The following is an 18820-nucleotide window of genomic DNA, read 5'->3' on the forward strand; positions in this document are numbered from 1 at the left end:
AGTCGAAACACATTCCTGACGAAAAGTTTTCCGGACTGAAGCGGGAATCGAACCCACACAACTGTTTTACTCGATGCGGCTAAATGATTGGTTACACTAAGGAGTGTATCGAAAAGTAGTCGCAATTTTTCAGAACGGTATATCTCAGAGCATAGTTCATATTTCTAAAAGCTTTTTTCACGCAAATCTTCATCATGTCATCAAATATTGAAGCAACTAAAAAAATATTGAACAATATGCAGTCTTAATTTAAATACAACAAGGTTTATAAAGCATAGAAAATAAAATCTTGCACAAAATTACATTTTTGAAGTGTCTTCTGAAGATTCTATGATTTGTATTGAATAAAATGTATATCAAACAAAATAGGATGAAAAGCTTATTCTATCGGAAAATATGTTTACTTCACACAGCACGTAAAACGGATTTCAAAAAAATAAATTATTGCTCTAAAAAAGCTCAATTATTGCAAAAAGGTCGGTTTAAGAAAGTCACTTTTGTGTAATCAACTTTTGAAGCTCTGTCATATATAGCGGTAATTATATAGAGTACAATTTTTTGCTTACGTTACTTCATAAATATGCAAAGAAACTTTTCCAATCAAAAAACATTTTTTATTTCGTTACAATCGTTCGATATTACCATAAACGTAAATAAAGAAAAAATCAAAAAGCGAGGTCCTTAAAAATCGAGTTTTTTCAATGTTTGTATTTGCTCTCAAATGCTTGTTAATGTATTTTTCAAAATATTTTCTACACTATGTCATGAGAATTGTGGCACATAATATATTAGCATAAACAAAAACCATTTTTTCTTCAAATTTGACACATTTATTACCATATGAATTTTTTCAGAGGTGTGCAAGATTTTCATCGACATCTATTAGTAATTTGCAAAATTATCATACACAATGACACTTTATTGAAACAATATCACCGCATCATTATTTTTAAATACACTGAAAAGCGTTTCTGATCAAAAAATTGTTTTTAGGTTCAACCCAATATTTTTGAGACTGTTTTGAATGTTTGCGACTACTTTTCGATACACTCCTTAACCGCACGGCCATGAAGCCCACAATGAACTTTCAGGGCATCGGCAGCAATTTTAAGAAATATCGCAGAGCATTTGCCAAGGCTTCGCGAGGCCACTAATGACAGCTTCCAATAGTTATCTATTATTTCTTAAAGATGATATTTCAGGCATTCCATTTTTTTCATGTAGGTACTTTTTAATTGATTCCTATAGGTATTACTTCAAAAATTATTCCGGGAATTTGATGAGAATTTCCTCCAACAAATAATAAAGTAAACAACTCCTTTACATCCTGGATTGCATAATACCCTTTTTTTTTGTAATTCGGTTAAAATTTTTTATAGAAATTTCCCAACCACCTTTCAAGGATTTTTTATAATTTCAATTTACTAAAAATATAAATGGAGGTTCTTTGAAATACGCTAATAAAATTCTTCTGAAGATATCTCAATAAAGTTCTCGATGGAATTCTTAAAGTATTTTTTGTATAAACTTCTAAAGAAACCCCGAAATAAATACTAAAAATATTTCCTTAAATTTTCTGAAGAATCTCAGAAAAATGCTCAGAATGGAGAATTCTCTGTGAAAGATCATAGAACAAAACCGGACAAATCCAGAAACAAAAGCTAGAGTGACACTAGTAAAAAATTGTGAAATGACTTCCGTGATTTTCGTAAAATCGGATCCTCCTAAAAATATTAATAAAATAAGTACAATAGATTTTATTGTAACAATACCATATTTTCCAACAGGTTAACCATAAAATGAAACGTTATTTTTACTTTATTCACTTACACTCTGTTTTATTGTTTTGTACCAATGGAAATGTCATTTTTACAATAAAATTTCGAAAAATTTAACATACTAAATCCAGATCAAAACAATAAAATTGATGATAATTTTATTTAATGGGTTTCAATGCATTTTCGCGCAGAACAATAAAATTTATTGTTTTTTCTATTGTGTTACCATTTTGCACATTCAAATGCACACAATTTGATCAATTACAGTACCCCTTTGCTTCATTCGTCGCTTCGCTCATCGATTGAAAGATATCCTTCTTGACTTGTCAATTGTAATCCTTGTGATCCCATTGTATTCCTCGTTCAATACATCGACAACATGTGCGTTTCATATCAAACGAATCTTTTGAGCTACACCTATCAGCTCTTGCACCTGTTCACCGGACAGAGTTATGATTGATTTTCTTCGATTCAAAGCGATCCCTGCAAATCTCAAACGTTGTGACTCGAGGGACATGACAATAATTCGAAGCCAGACATGATTGCAATCACGTTTGCAATAAATCTTTTTCCATCTCTCAACTAAATCGTGATGATTTGTACCTCCTTAGCATGATATCCTCACTAATAGCAAATATTTGTATTTTATTCTCTTGCCCAAAGGTTCTCCCAAACATTCATTGACATCAAAGAAAAGGAACGAAAACGTGGTACCCGAGGTCTGGTGTCAATCCCGGCAAAGTACCCCAAAATAGTGGAAAGGCTACTAGAAACGTTAAATGACACAAGTGAGCACATCTTGAACGGAACTGATACCTTATTCCGTCCAGAGGATCTACAGAAGCTACAAGATAAAATCGCCAAAGAAATTTCCAGCTCAAATCTGGATCCCAAAGAAATGAACGAACTACAGGTACTTGAAACATTCATCTATACACCATGAGATGTATCTAAAACTCCTTGTTTTATTTTATTTCAATTGCAGGATAGGATAAATAAAGAAATAACGAACTCCGAAGTGTTCAACTTAAAACATTTCAACATATACGATAAACTGAAAAAGATGTTTAAGAAGCCAGAGAAGACGCTGAACGGAGTTAAGTTTAGTGCATCAGCAAAGGCACGTGCTCTGATGAATCTGCACAATAACGAAGCCGGTCGCAGGGTAATATCTTTTCACACAACTCTTGTTACATTCGATTAATAATTATTACGAATTTCAGGCAGTTATTAAAAAGTCACGCATCATTTGCAAGTGCCATGGTGTCTCCGGTTCGTGCAGTCTCATCACTTGTTGGCAGCAGTTGACATCAGTGAGGGAAATTGGTGAGTTTCAATAACTTTAAAAATATATACATTTAAAGTTGAATATTGCGAATTTAATATCGGATCCATTGCCCTGCTGATGATGATGCTTATAAGACTACTTGCGCCAATTTCTATGAAAATCTTATGGACCACGAGACAAACATAAATAGAATAGTAGCTATATGAAACATAAATCAATTCCTTTTCAAAATGCCATGTATTCATAAATGGAAAAAATATTCTATAAGTATTAAATTTGTCATTATTCATTAAACAATACATTGTATTTTGAAGTAACATGATGCTTATATCATATATAGTTTTTATTTTCGCTAAAAAAAACTATAAAAACGCTTTTTTTATAAATTTTAACCTAAACCTAAATATATAATGACAATAAAAGTTTGCTACGATTTTTGCCTAAAATTATTGGTAATCTTATTTGACATTTGTTCCAATTTTTCAACATTGGATATTCTATGTAATTAATTTGTACTACAGTAACTTGATCGGCCTAAATACTTGTTCGAAGATCGAAAGCTTGTTCTTAAGACTAACATTCAATTTTATGTTAATACCTAAGTGGACTTTCTTGAATATTTATTACATTTCGCTTGAATGCCCTCAATGACATGCAAACTTCGTCCTCTAGTGGAGAGCCTGTGTCATCTGCAAACAAAAATATTTGACATCCCTGCGGTACAGTTGTGTTCAGAACAATAGTAGTAAAAGCCGATTTTCAAATAATTAGTTCGTGAAAAAATGCTTATTCCAAAAGAAATTGCCTACCTGCAGGTGTATGACGTAGATTCCCAAAGTATTTAAGTTCAATGGTGTTGTATGATTATTTTTATCCTTTCCATATTCTTAGCTTCCAAATTTATTGGATAGTGATATTTGTTGAGTAAAACATGTTTTGGGGAGCCCAGATAGCCGTAGCGGTAAACGCGCAGCTATTCAGCAAGACCAAGCTGAGGGTCGTGGGTTCGAATCCCACCGGTCGAGGATCTTTTCGGGTTGGAAATTTTCTCGACTACCCAGGGCATAGAGTATCTTCGTACCTGCCACACGATATACGTATGCAAAAATGGTCATTGGCACAGTAAGCTCTTAGTTAATAACTGTGGAAGTGCTCATAAGAACACTAAGCTGAGAAGCAGGCTCTGTCCCAGTGGGGACGTAATGCCAGAAAGAAGAAGATGTTTTGATATTTTGCCCCAAAGTTTCACTGATATTTAGCATTGTATGAACTGTGAAATATGTTGTTTTATAAAAAAAACAGGTAAAAAATAAAAGAAACACTGATTTTATCAAAATTAGTTTGACAAAATCTGATTACTTAAGTATGATGAAGCATGAAGTTGTAAAATAGTGACAAATTTTCTACAAATTCACTGTAATATTTGATATTCCACAGGTGATTTTCTGCGCGAAAAATACGACGAGGCTACACAGGTGAAAATAAACAAACGAGGTCGATTGCAGGTCAAAGATCCTAGATACAAAATCCCAACGCCACTGGATCTAGTATACCTGGATGAAAGCCCCGACTGGTGTCGACACAACAGGCAACTGAAATGGCCAGGTAAATAATTGTCAACTCATCCTGCTTATGCTTGAATCTTGTTTGTTCAAACAGTACATATATTCAACCTTGATAGCCGTCCTCAGTCTTGGGCAATGCTCCTTCAGTTCCTCCGAGCCTTTAGGATTGCCTGGTTCTCTTGTAATGCGTATACTGGTTCCCTGCAGAAAATTATGTTCGCCATTCTTTCTGCCGACATTTTACACGCTTGAAAAACATTTCACGGAAGCAAAACAATTCCAACACTTCCCCATAAAACACTACCTGAACACTAAACCAACTAGGCAACTTGATAACCCTATCTGCAACCTTGTACTTCGTTTTGGTAAAGTTGATGGCCAATCCTACATATACTTGCTGTAGCCTCGGCAAGCTGCTTCTCCTAGCCGACTTAAATATTAAAGAACCAACCTTGGCAAAAAGCGCCGCCTGGAAGAAGCGGAATGTGAAGCAATGGAGCAGCTGCATCGTTCACTAGAAAGGCGAAAGTTCTACGAGAAGCTTAACGTATACCGAAAATGCTTCGTGCCGCGAGCCGAAATGTGTAGGGATAAGGACGGAAGCATCTTGACGGACGGACGTGAGGCGATTGAAAGGTGGAAGTAGCACTACGATGAACACCTGAATGGCACAGTGAACACAGGCGCATAGGGTCACGACATCGGAGGAAGTGACTACGTCAGATGAAGGAAACCAACCTGTTCTCACTTTGAAGGAAGTTTAGGATGCCATCAACCAGCTCAATAACAACAAGGCCGCTGGTAAGGACGGTATTGGAGCTGAACTCATCAAAATGGGCCCGGAGAGATTGGTCGCCTGTCTGCACCGGCTGATTGTCAGAATCTGGGAAACGGAACAGCTGCCTTAGGAGTGGAAGCAAGGGGTCATATGCCCCATCTACAAGAAGGGCGATAAACTTGAATGTGAAAACTATCGTGCGATCACTATCCTGAATGCCACTTACAAAGTGCTATTCCAGATTATCTTCAGTCGTCTATCACCAATAGCAAATGAGTTTGTGGGAAGTTATCAAGCTAGTTTCATCAACGGCCGCTCGACGACGGACGAAATCTCCAGTAATGCCGTGAATACCAAGACCCAACGTATCACCTGTTCATCGATTTTAAAGTGGCTCATGGATGAGTACAGCTTTCCCGGGAAGCAGTCTTCCCAAACGAACACCTTACACGTGTGCAAACCGAAACGCTCGAGCCTGAACCTAAACCCAAACATGTGTAAAGTGAACATCGGATTGAACGCCGGTTCGAAAACCGGTCCATTTGTACCTTGATTAAAACCGCGGTTCAAATTTTGGTGCAATTTTTTGGTTTCATGCGAGGGTCAGAACGATGGCACAAACGGACAGACAGAAAATAGTTGAAATCCACGCTTATCAATTTCTACTTATCGTGTCTTGTTGTATGATATAGTAAAATCCTTGTTTTTTTTTTCATAAATTTACCGCTAAATGTTACCTAAAATATTGATTTTGGTTGATCTGAATAAATAAACCATTTATTCAAGCCTCAAGGGTCTTGCGATTTGTACCAAGAAGTTCCATATATGATCGTAGAAATTTATCTGCGTGGATTTCAACCGTTCTCTGTCTGCCTGCTTTGTCTTAATATTTGAACCAAAGTTTGAACCGAAGTACAAATGTACCGAGTTTGGTACACTGATACAGAGACGAAGCGTGTCTACGGTTCAACGCAAGTTGCAAGGTTCAAACCAAAGTTTAACATCGGTTCTGTTCATGGTAAGACTGCCGGGAAGCTCACAAGACTAATAAGAGCAATTATGGACGGTGTGCAGAATAGCGTGGAGATTTCGGGCGAACATTCCAGTTCGTTCAAATCCCGACGGGGACCTCGACAGGGTGATGGACTTTCGTGCCTGCTGTTCAACATCACGCTAGGAGGTGTCAGGCGGAGAGCCGGGTTCAATAACCGAGGTACAATTTTCACAAGATCTAGTCAATTTGTTTGCTTCGCGGATGGTAGAACATTTGGAACGGTGGCAGACCTGTACACCCGCCTGAAACGTGAAACGACAAAAAACGGCCTGGTGGTGAATGCGTCAAAAACAATGTACATGCTGATAGGCGGAACCGAGCGCGATAGAGCCCGCCTAGGAAGCAATGTTATGATAGATGGGGATACTTTTGAGGTGGTTGATGAGTTCGTCTACCTCGGATCCTTGTTATCGGCCGATAACAACGTTAGTCGTGAAATACGGATACTCATCATCAGTGGAAGTCGCGCCTTCTATGGGCTCCAGAAGAAGCTGCGATCGAGAAAGATTCACCCCCGCACCAAAATTACCATGTACAAAACGCTAATACGACCGGTGGTCCTCTATGCACATAAAGCATGGGACATGCTGAAAGAGGACCTGCAAGCACTTGGAGTGTTCGAACGAAGGGTGCTTAGGACCATCTTTGGCACTGTTCAGGAGAACGGTGTGTGGCGGCGGAGAATGAACCACGAGCTCACTAGGCTCTACGGCGAACCCAGTATCCAGAAGGTAGCGAAAGCCGGAAAGGTGCCCTGGCCAGGACATGTTGCAAGACTATCGGACAACAATCCTGCAAAGATGGTATTCGCGTCAAATTCGGTTGGCACGAGAAGGCGGGGAGCACAGCGAGCGAGATGGCTTGATCAGGTGCAACAAGATTTGGAGAGCGTGGGCCAAAATCGAAGTTGGAGGGACACAGCCATGGACCGAGTAAATTGGCGTAACATCGTTAACGAGGTTTTATCAAATTAATTGATGTAACACCAACTAAATAAATAAATAAATAAATAATAACCAACCTTGACAGCGCTAACCCTCTGCAGCCAATTCGTGACCGGCACGCCACAGGGGCTGCAATTCCAGCTTAATCTGAGTAAGCCGTAGATACCGGGATTTCCACACATCCTCTGGATCACATGATCCAGCCTTTTACAAGCATATTCAGCCTGGCCAGTGAAGCTAAGCATGTCGCTGATCATCAACCAGAGATGCATAAGGGATCTCTTGGACTCTATGCAAACATCGACCAAGATAAGCGCCCTTTGCACAGAATTACGGTTGTTGTTTTCTTTTGGTTCCTATATTGATATATTCTAGATGATGAAACTTTTACTCTCTTTTACTGTATAGCACAAAAATTATTATTCAAATTTCAGAATAACAAATATTTTCTTTCTCCCATTTCAACAGGAACGCATGGTCGTGTCTGTAATAAAACTTCATCCGGGCTAGATGGCTGTGCAATTCTGTGCTGCGGACGAGGTTACAACACGAAAAAAATCGTAGTCAAGGAAAGGTGCAACTGTAAGTTCCAGTGGTGCTGCCAGGTCAAGTGTGATATATGTACACGACATATAGAAGAGTACACATGTAAATAAATATTTGAGTGGAGACAATCGATTAAAAAATAAGTTTTATGAAGGCATGCCTACATTTAATAAAAAATATTGTACAAATAAAAAACATTTTTTTTTTCGATGTTTAACTAGAAACTCTTTTATATACTTCTGCTGTAGCCCGTTTATGAATTGTGATTTGCATATTTTCGTTATTATTCAAAGATAAAGATTACACAGGTATGCCTTCTGTAGCAGTTTAAGAATGTAAAAGAGAAATGACTGTAAGTTTGTATGAATGGTATTATTTATTTATTTAAATATTGAGAGAACTATTAGGAAGAATTACTTGGGGTAGAAAAAGGAACGCTATCTCAAAGTAATTAGATTGCTTAACATGTGCTATATTAGTAACACTAGATATGAGTGGTTAACAATAATCCTTTTAATTAATTCAACATATCTTGAGTCGTCCATACTATAATAAACCTTGATGTTATTTTCATTAAACTTTCAAAGCATATGAGTATGAAGATGCTCTCAGATTTATTGTAAATAGCAATGGGAATATCTGTTGATAGATCATTTCCACCAAATCTAACCCCCACATTTCATTCTGAATAATAGTTTTCAATGACAATGATTGAATTGATAAAAAGTAATCAGCATATTTAAACACAGGCAAATAGACGTAACACTTCTCAGCTGGGCATGGTTCACGCATTTGGCGTTTAATTTGAATTTCATATGAACTCGTACAAGGGTTTGGTTTCAGAGTTTATATAGTTGCACCACAGACAAACAGACATAACATCCGGATTTATTTCATCATACAGCAAAAGTAGTAGTAGTAGTGTGCCACATGCTCATCCGATGTTGATGTTCGCAGTACCTACTATGTTTTAAAAACATTGTTTTTAATTGATAATTTCTCTAACTGTTATGTCTGTTTGTGGTTGTATGTTCAAGGCAGAATTCAAATTTCAACTCATTATGATGATCCATACACGAGTCCACACATTTCTTTCTAGAGATTTATATTAAAAGTCACCTCTATTTTTCTGTGACCTAATTTATATTGTATGTTTGAGCCAAAAAGTTTATATTACTTTCTAATACATTCAATTTAATGGAAAAAGGAAACAAAGATATTAGGTTTTTAAAGTTTGCTCAGTATTCTGGTGTACAAATAAATGTATGGAAAAGTCAATGGTCGCCAAAAACTACTGTCAATCAAAGAATAATCTGAAATGTGGGGAATAGAAATGACGGAAGTAGATATGCTATTCTGAAAAATCTCAAATATCATCCTTCTGACACAAACTCAAATTTCACAATGAAAGCTGTGCCAACCTAAAAGAAATATATTTCAGATTATTTTTAACGGAGAAATTCTGTTCCCATTTGCAACAAAAATCCCTTGGTCTCTGATGCTATTGATGAATGCAAGTAATACAAAAGGAATTATTGCATAAAATAGATCGTTTTCAAATAAAACTGTATATATTAGGTGAAATACTTGCTTCAAACCAGTATTACTAGGTGATTTAATGTACGAACTTCATGAAATGTAATGTACTTTTTAAGTTAACTAGAACATTTATTGCATCTTTCATAGTTTTACGAATATTTATTATAGTTGTAGACTATAGTATAACCATTATCATTCATAAGCATACTGTGTTCATTGGAATGCAAATGATATATAAACGATGCGATATGTAATCAGAATTACACTTTTTACTATCACGAATTGATTCAAGTGTTTATATTGATCTTTATAATGACTGGGCCTACCTTTTGTTTAAGATTACTCATAATCTGAGCAAACATGTGGAATTTCGGACAACAGCCAAGAAAATCTTCATTTCGTTTGTATTGTTTATTGAAAACTTCCATCAATCTTTTCTATTGTTCCAGTAAGTCTAAACGCATGGTAGAATTTGTAATGTTTGTCCTAATCTAGATGTATTATATCTTTTGAAATGTAACGATGAGGCAATGTAAAATTAGACAAAAAAATAAATATATATTCGTTCTACAGGGCGTTTATGTTCTTATTGAATTCAATCAACTTTATTTCTATTGTAAAGATATCACAATCCCATAAATGTGAAAATTAATAACTTCCCCAAATTCCATATGAATACATACATATAATCGTAAAATATTCACTACAGTTGTTTCAAATCTCTAAATGTAAGCTCCAAAACAAATTAGGAAGTAACATATTTTATTCTCCCTTTTTTATTCCACAACAATGATCACGGATGGTATTTTTTAAATACTTCTTCTTATTCTTCTTCGTCTTCTTCTTCTTATTATTATTATTTTTTTTATTTATTAATATAATTTGTAGCTAAAAGTTCATAACAAACTGTTATCAGCTACTCTAATAGCGATTCTACTTATTATTCAGTTGGCTGTTCTAACTATAAATTACATGTTACACAAATATTGTTTTGAACTACGCTTAAACAACCTAAGATTAAGAGATTTCATTTCATTTGGCAGCGAGTTATACATTATAATTCCCTGATAAAATAGATTTTTCCAGCCATATTGGGTCCTAGGACAGTTTACAAAGATCGAATTTTGCTGTCGTGTATTATGTGAGTGTACATCTGAAACATTAAACAGTACGACATTTGTTTTTATCAAATTGTTACGGACCTTATAAAAATGAATCATCATGTTATACTTGCAGAGTGATCGTATAGACAAAGTAGATTCGCTGTAAAGCTCGACTGAAGGAAAGTGTATAGGTAGATTTCTTATAATTTTAACTACTTTGTTCTGAATTATTTCTAGGGGTTTCAAATATATACTAGCTGCACATCCCCATAAGCAGCTCATGTATGTAAAGTGCGGCAAGATAATAGTAGTTTACGGAACAAGTTGCAGAATGATGATTTTTACAGCACGAGTCGTAAATTTATCCTACGAGGCTTGCCGAGTAGGATAATTACGACGAGTGCTGTAAAAATCGAGTTCTGCAACGAGTTACGTACAACATTTTTTGCAATTTCGTAGAAGACCGCTTGAGGGTATCAGAAATTATATCAGAATGCATTCACCTTTATTTTACAATTTCTGAAAAATTGTTGTGTAATGATTCATTACGCAACTCAAAACAGTTATGTAATGAAAAAGCGTTGCGTAATGAATCATTACAGCACTGGTTTCAGTTAGGTAATGACTATTCCCGTACTCCATACTTCAGTGCAGGAAAGTAGGCCGTTCCATGACAGATTGGCATGATGAAAAACAGCCTATTACGATGAGAAATTGCAAAAATGAATTATACAGCTTCCAACATGTATCCATCGAGATGAATTTCCTAGCTTTTCTCATGGCAAATACATAAGGGGTAACTTTTTTGATTACTTTTTCAATATGAGCCTTCCACGACAAATTAGTATCTAATATTAGACCAAGAAAACTAGATGTATCAGTCTTTTTGAGCAAAATGGAGTCTACTTGTATATCAACTGATAAGTTGTTATTCAGTGCTATGTAGGAAAACTTTTCAACGTTCAAGCTTAGTGTTCAATGGGCACTTCCATATTTATTAACTGAGAGCTTTTTTCGCCAAATTTGCCATTTTCGCATACGTATATCGTGTGGCAGGTACGATGATACTCTATGCCCGGGGATGTCAAGGAAATTTCCATTACGAAAAGATCCTTGACCGACCGGGAATCGGACCCAGACACCTTCAACATGGCTTTGCTTTGAAGCCGCGGACTCTAAGAATATTATATGCATATCATGTTATGGTATAATTTTGTTAGGCTCCGTTCTCCACAGAACATATTAAACCAGAAATATAACATAATGTGTTTTATTTCTCTTGAATATATTTTTTGGTCATTTTTAACAACTTTATAACAACATTAAATACATACTAATGCATTTCAATAAATACAATATTTGATATTTGTTCGTTTCTTTTAGACCAACGATTATTTGATACTATAATTTTGTATCCAATTCTTTCAACTTGAGTTTTTGATTTACAAAGCAAAATATATTGTATTGTGTGTCCTTGATCACCATTCTTCATTATTTTAACATTTACACAAAATCAAAATCTATATTGTTGTTGATCAGATCATGTAACCTTTTGATAAATATTAACTAGGTGAAGACAAAATGAGTTACATTGTTTCATTTGGTAAGAATGAAAAAACCTCTTGGATTTGACAAACTATCAACACATTCACATAATTAAATGATCATCATTTAATTGTTGACTAATAGTAAGTAATTAAAAATTATCTCGTTACGACATAATTCCATTTTCAAATTGCTTGTTTTACATCAAATCATACATTTTTCTGTCAATTGCATCAAGTATCATGCTTTGTTGTGAATTGTTATAAAATTTATCAAAAAGCTTGTAACTGAATGAGTTACTCCGTATATTAGACAATGGGGTAACATTGATCGGAATGATCCTCCTCGTAAAAAGTGTCAATCACAATTTTTCGATAGAAAATTTCCAATGCTTGAATGGTGCTTTTCTTTCTTATATTCATGAGCTTATAAGAATTAAGGTTTTTGCGAAATCTTTAAATCATCACTTAGAAAGCTGAAAATTTCACAGAACAGTATTTTTATGGTAAAGATAGTAAGGAGCATATGGGAGATTGGATTCTCAAACATTTTTGAATTTTGAACCGCCCTAGTGGTACAGAGAATCTGTAACAAAAAAAAACCAAATGGCCCATAGACTTATACTATAGTTTTCACCTATTGAAACGTTTGTTAAAAAAATATAAATTGTTTAAAATCATCGCTTGATTTTACCACAGACATGTTCGAAATCTGATTGATGGAAATAATTTCTGTCGAATGTACCAGTGATGTGGTGGGCTGTACTATAAACATTGTAATTTGATCTGAAATTCTATGGTGGTTTTAAGAATGAGCGTAATCAGCTAAAACGATCATTTCAAATTTCTTAGCTTTCATACTTCAAAAACCAGCGGCTTGTGCATCGTTTTCCTTCGTGTTTGACGTTTCTAACTAGCGCCATCTTCAGGCCTTGTTGCACAGAATCGTTATTCGTGCAACATGGCAACCAGATAATCATTTATGAAGGTGAAACATCTCGGAATCCAAACATGACAGGTACAATGGCCGGCTTGTGCCCCTACTCATGATTTCAAAGGCACAAATCTGCTGAAATAATGAACGTACAAAGTCAGTGCACAAAGCTAAAATAGAAATTGCACTGTAGTTTGATGCTTCTTTCGCGAGATTTGTGCCTACAAAGTTTTGGTACATTATAGAATTATGATTCCAAGCTGTTTCACCTTAACGATGGATTTTAAAGGGAATTGTTCTAAGTGTTACGTCTGTTTGTCTATAATTACTGAATATTCTTACTGAAAATCACTAACGCGAATTTTCTCATTTTAGCCTACGTAGGTATTTCTTATTTTTATCATTTTTTGTGTGGTTTGATGACGATGACCGGTAGGGTAATGGTCGTATTTTGAACCCCTTAAGGAAGTGATTTTGGATTTTTGTCCCAATTAATTAATTACACAGCGTAACCAAGTTAAAGAACATGTCAGAATGAAGAAAAAAAACCTCCTCTATAAGATTACAGGGCTGGTAGCAAAAAGTATTGTCGAAAAAAGTAATTTTAGTGACCAGATTTGAGAAATAAGTGACTAAATAGTGACTTCCGATTCTCGAAAAAGTGACTAAAAGTTACTTGAAAATCAAAACGTAATTAGTTTTAATTCAATTCTACTACACTGTTTTACAATGAAGAAGGGAATATCCAATATGATCTACTAGAGGTAGTAGATCTAGTTGACTACCAAATTGTGAAATTTGTATTATACTTCCAAAATTTCAAGATATTGCCAGAAAAGTTAGCATTTACGCAAATAATCTTTCTTTAGTAGATTTCCAACCGTTTCAATGTTTTAGAAAGATGCTTTGAAGAAGATCACCGTTTGTGTCTTGTATATTATATATAAGTATTTATATTAGTATTTTAGTTTGTAATGTATATTTTAAAAAGAATTTGGTATACATGTGAAATCTTTTATTTTTTTTTTTTTAAACCGCTAAAATTTAATTCATTGGCAAATATGTAGATCCCAAAATGTTTCCATTACTTCAAGTCGATAATAATTATTAGCGTATAGAGAAGTTGGATCAAATATAGTATTCACAGAAGGATACTTTCTATTAGTGTAACTAGATCAAGATTACGGAATCAAGATTACGACTCCCGACATTTCTTTGAAGAAACCATGCATGAATTAATGAGCGATTCAACGAAAACGATAAATTCTATGAAGCATTTCTGTATTACGTATTATTTCATGACTATATGCTTTGGAAGCATCAAAAAGCTTCGAAAGAGGATCTTTCAAAATTTATTCCTAGAAACAATTGATAATATACATTCCTAAAAGATGCTTAAATACATGCATAAGAAATAAGGAAGTAGACTCTACCCAAGGTCTATTTGGCCATTTATGAAGGTTTGGTTCGCGAATAAAGACTGACCTAAAGCAGCGTCCATTTATTACGTAACGCTAAAATTGGAAATTTTTGACCCCCCCCCCTCCGTAACGCTTTTTGTATGGAAAATTTCAAATTGTTGTATGAGCCGTAACGCTCGAGCCTACTCCCCCTCTCTCCTAGAGCGTTACGTAATTTGTGGATGCCGCCTAAGAAGTATGATTAATTTTTAGTCTCAAAGAGAACATTAAATAATTATTCTTGAATTTGCGTTTTAGTGTAACTAACTATTTTATAGGATTTCGTAAAATTTTAAAGAGCCAATGTGCTTCACACTAGGAAGGTTTAGTTAATAAAACGAATTTCGAAGACAAAATGAATAATTAGGATGCATATTTTTAAAACGTAGTGTTCGACAATAGAAAACAAACATCAAATGATACACAATAAGATATTAGAATTCCTATTAAATGCGAATTCACGAAATTTTCAAAAAGAATACTATACATTTAAACCTTTAGTTTTACACCAATGAACTTACAACATACTAATAATAACTTAGATACTATTACAACTTAAGTGGAACTCTATGAAAGATTAACTTTCCTCACAAAAAAAAACATGAACCAAAGTTTTGACACTGACATTACGTTAAATTTAAACTTAGCCTAAATTGAAAGAAGTCCGATTCGTAATTTTCTCTCGAAAATTTAGCTCAAAATAGTTGAAAAAAGTGACTTTTTGACGAAAAAAGTTACTTTAGTTGAAATGGCTTCAAAAAAGAGACTTTAAAGTGACTGGCTTCAAAAAAGTGACCAAGTCACTAAAAAGTGACTCGCTACCAGCCTTGAGATTAAAATGCTCACATTGTCATGTGTGATCCAGAATACGTCGCAAATAATTGAATTATGAAGTACTATTTTTAATTATTTTAGACACACCAATACATTTCGGACCCTCAAAGCAAATTCGAGTGACACAGTCATGTCGTTTTGGTCGACTCGACTTACAAAATAGACTTCTTAATCAGCATTGCAATACATAGGGGGCTATTTTGTAAATCGAGCAGTGTTATGTGACTCATCTGTAGTCACAGTTATAATAATATAATAATCCAGCCACATAAAGTGACAACTCGATAAACTTGAGTGACAGAGCCAAGACGAGCGAACTTTTTGATCGACAATGACTCCAGTCGAGTCTTTTTTGATCGACTCGACTTACTTATACAGCTCATAATTGGGATGGGAACTTAACCGCCATTGTTGATCAAATATTTGTTTTTTTTTTTTCATAAGGAGCAGGGAAAATCCTGCTGGTTTTTTTCTCCAACATGCACAAAACCTGCTAATCTTTTCTTTATTTCAATTGGAACTTTTGAAACACTTTTTAGGGAGGTTTTTAGAGCTACTGATGTGGCCACAATATGCGTCATACTGAAGTGCTTCTTACTGCAAAGTTTCAGACAGTTCAGTCTAGAAAAACCCCCATGTCAAAATGAATCATGGACTTATCCAATAGTTCTTTATCCTACAATATTTAATTTTAAAGTTCAATATTCCTCTACATTTACTATTAAGAACAATTTCTTTTAGATTAAGTGTAACACTGAACACATTAATATTTAATTATATCTTTATTTTCTTAGAAATAAATAGCAGTTCATGAAAAGAAGAAATCTGTGCCAATTTCCGGTTTTTGGCCTACAAAGTAGGCCAAAATCGTATGAATGGTTCGAAAATTAGTGCTAGGTAGAAAATTGCAACTTTTCACCTCCAAAATCTAGAAATTTTCTTTTCGAGAATTCCTACATCCTGGAGGCCCTAAAATTTGACTGGATACTAACCCAAGTAACAATAGTAGCCGAACAACAGATCATTCAACTAAAATCTGCTTGGGAGTGATTTGTTCAACTCTTATTCCACCAAAATGTTTGTTGGGAGACCAACTAAAACTAAACTTTTTGATGCTTCGAATGTTTCATCAATTAGTTGTCAAAAAGGTCCCAATATATCTGAATTCTTGGTCCATGGGATGTTACAGCTCATATAAAATTCTAAAAGTCTTCATACAAAATAAGTTACGAGGGGGTGGGTGGGTGTCAAAAATGCCATAGTTCGTTTTTCTGAAAATGCAAGAAAATTTGGGTTTTTATTAACATAATTATAGTAGCAGTTTGCTGGTGATTTTGTTAAACTCTTCAGGGGCCTTAGAATAGGGTCCTGAAGCCCTGTCCTAATTTTAGTGCCAAACGCTTAAGTTTAGGCCAAAAACACATGTTTACTCAATTTTTTAATGTTTTTCATTTGTTTAAGTACACAAAAACATTTTTTTTAGGTTTTTTATAGATTTTGGCTTTAAACTAAAATTTTGGGTGTATTTTGTTTTCCGTGTCCCTTCCGAAATGTCAGATAGGAACAACCCCAGTGTTAAAACTAAAACCCCTGTGGTATTTTTGTCGACTAAGCGAACGTCAAACATGATCTCAAGTGTCAAGGTTCATTTTTTTTATCCAATTTTTAAATTGAAGTTTTAATATGATATATCCGTTATTTGAGCGGGAGCAATTGCTAAAGTAGTTGCAGTAACATGTTCTTTCATATTATTTAATAAAAACAAGATTTCATTAAACATTTTAGGACCCTATTAGAAAAATGCAACTTTGAAGAAGATTACTGTTAAATCCACTGAATACGAGTATTAATATGAACCTAACTACTGTTGCTGCTTCGTAGTTGAAGGATGCGTGGTGATGAATTGCTAAAATGTACTTGATATAAGATTGGTCATGCGTTGGGTATTCGTGGCAGTTTGCTAGTAGACCTTTATAGAAGGGGTGGTAAAATGAACACCTTAAGGATATCATCTTGTTCCTGATAGAAAAACGAGGAATTTGTATAGTTCTGTCGCACAACATCAAAAATAGGGATGTTATCTATAGCAGCGACACGAATTCAGACTGAAATAGCTAGATTTTCACATATTTTTATCGCTAGCAAAAACGATGCAAATGTTCATTATACCTGCACCACAGATAATCTGTGCCTGCACTATGTGGGTAAAATGAGCAGCTGTTGGTGGTAAAATGAACATTATGCAAAAAACGTGAGCATAACAAATATTTTTGAAAATTTTCTTAGCATTCCCGAGAGTATTGACGATTCGAGTGACAATTAGAAGTTCGGCAGTCAAAACTTCGGCGAAGTTTGGCGTCGGCATTCTACCGAAGTGCTTTATGTTGCGGCAGATCCTCCAAAAGTGTCGCGAATATCAAGTCCCTACGCACCACCTATTCATCGATTTCAAAGCGGCCTATGATACCATCGACCGCGAAGAGCTATGGATAATTATGGACGAGAATGGTTTTCCCGGGAAACTGACTAGACTGATCAAAGCAACGATGGATAGTGTACAGTGCTGTGTGAAGATATCGGGTGCATTGTCGGACCCGTTTGAAACACGCAAAGGACTTCGACAAGGCGATGGTCTTTCTTGCCTCCTGTTCAATATTGCGCTAGAAGGTGTTATGAAACGGGCGGGCTTCAACATGCCAATAATAATCAATAAATCAATAAATCCAGCTATTTCAATAAATCCGACCATTTCATCTGCTTTGCTGACGACGTGGACATTGTCGGAAGAACGTTCCTGGTGGTTTCTGAACAGTATACCGGGCTGAAACGTGAAGCAGATCGGGTTAGATTGAAGGTAAATATTATCGCGCTTATCTTAAATTCTCATTTGTTGACGGTCGAAACGCGCCAGACCAGATCCCGCCAGACCGCGCCCGTAAGATTTACACAGGGTTCGCATCCAGGCTAAAAATATTAAAGCAGCCGCCGAGTTGAGTTGTCAGCCGCCTTGTGTAAATCAAAGGGGCGCGATCTCATCGCAGTAAGCAGCGGCTGATTGTGATCATCAGGATCTGAGTGTTTATTATGGGATGTACAATACGTCGATGACGAAATATCTGCTGGCTGGAGGAACCGAGCGCGATAGAGCTCGTATTGGCAGACGCGTGATGATCGACGGGGATGAGTTCGAGGTGGTGGACGAGTTTGTCTACCTCGGATCATTGATAACGTCGGATAACAACTGCAGCAGAGAAATTCGAAGACGTATCATTGCCGGAAGTCGTGCTTACTACGGACTCCACAAGACCTTGCGGTCTAGTAAACTTCACTTCCGTACTAAGTGTACCATGTAGAAGACGCTGATAAGACCGGTAGTCCTCTACGGGCATGAGACGTGGACAATGCTCGAAGAGGACCTGCAAGCGCTAGGAGTTTTTGAATGACGTGTGCTTA

General features: G+C 35.6%; 1 protein-coding gene across 4 annotated transcripts in view; it reads left to right on the forward strand.

The window, feature by feature from the left end:
- Positions 1-10091, forward strand: part of LOC5579522 (protein Wnt-5) — a 158458-nt gene extending 148367 nt beyond the window's left edge. For all 4 annotated transcript variants that reach the window (XM_021844490.1, XM_021844491.1, XM_021844493.1 and 1 more), the window contains exons 6-10: positions 2442-2691; positions 2764-2943; positions 3002-3104; positions 4504-4671; positions 7876-10091. In XM_021844490.1, coding sequence (XP_021700182.1) covers positions 2442-2691; positions 2764-2943; positions 3002-3104; positions 4504-4671; positions 7876-8063 — 889 coding nt within the window. In that variant the 3' untranslated portion in view covers positions 8064-10091. The remainder of the gene's footprint in view (positions 1-2441; positions 2692-2763; positions 2944-3001; positions 3105-4503; positions 4672-7875) is intronic.
- Positions 10092-18820: the final 8729 nt, after the last annotated feature.

The sequence above is a fragment of the Aedes aegypti genome, chromosome 2, assembly GCF_002204515.2.
Source record: "Aedes aegypti strain LVP_AGWG chromosome 2, AaegL5.0 Primary Assembly, whole genome shotgun sequence".
Classification (NCBI taxonomy): Eukaryota; Metazoa; Arthropoda; class Insecta; order Diptera; family Culicidae; genus Aedes; species Aedes aegypti.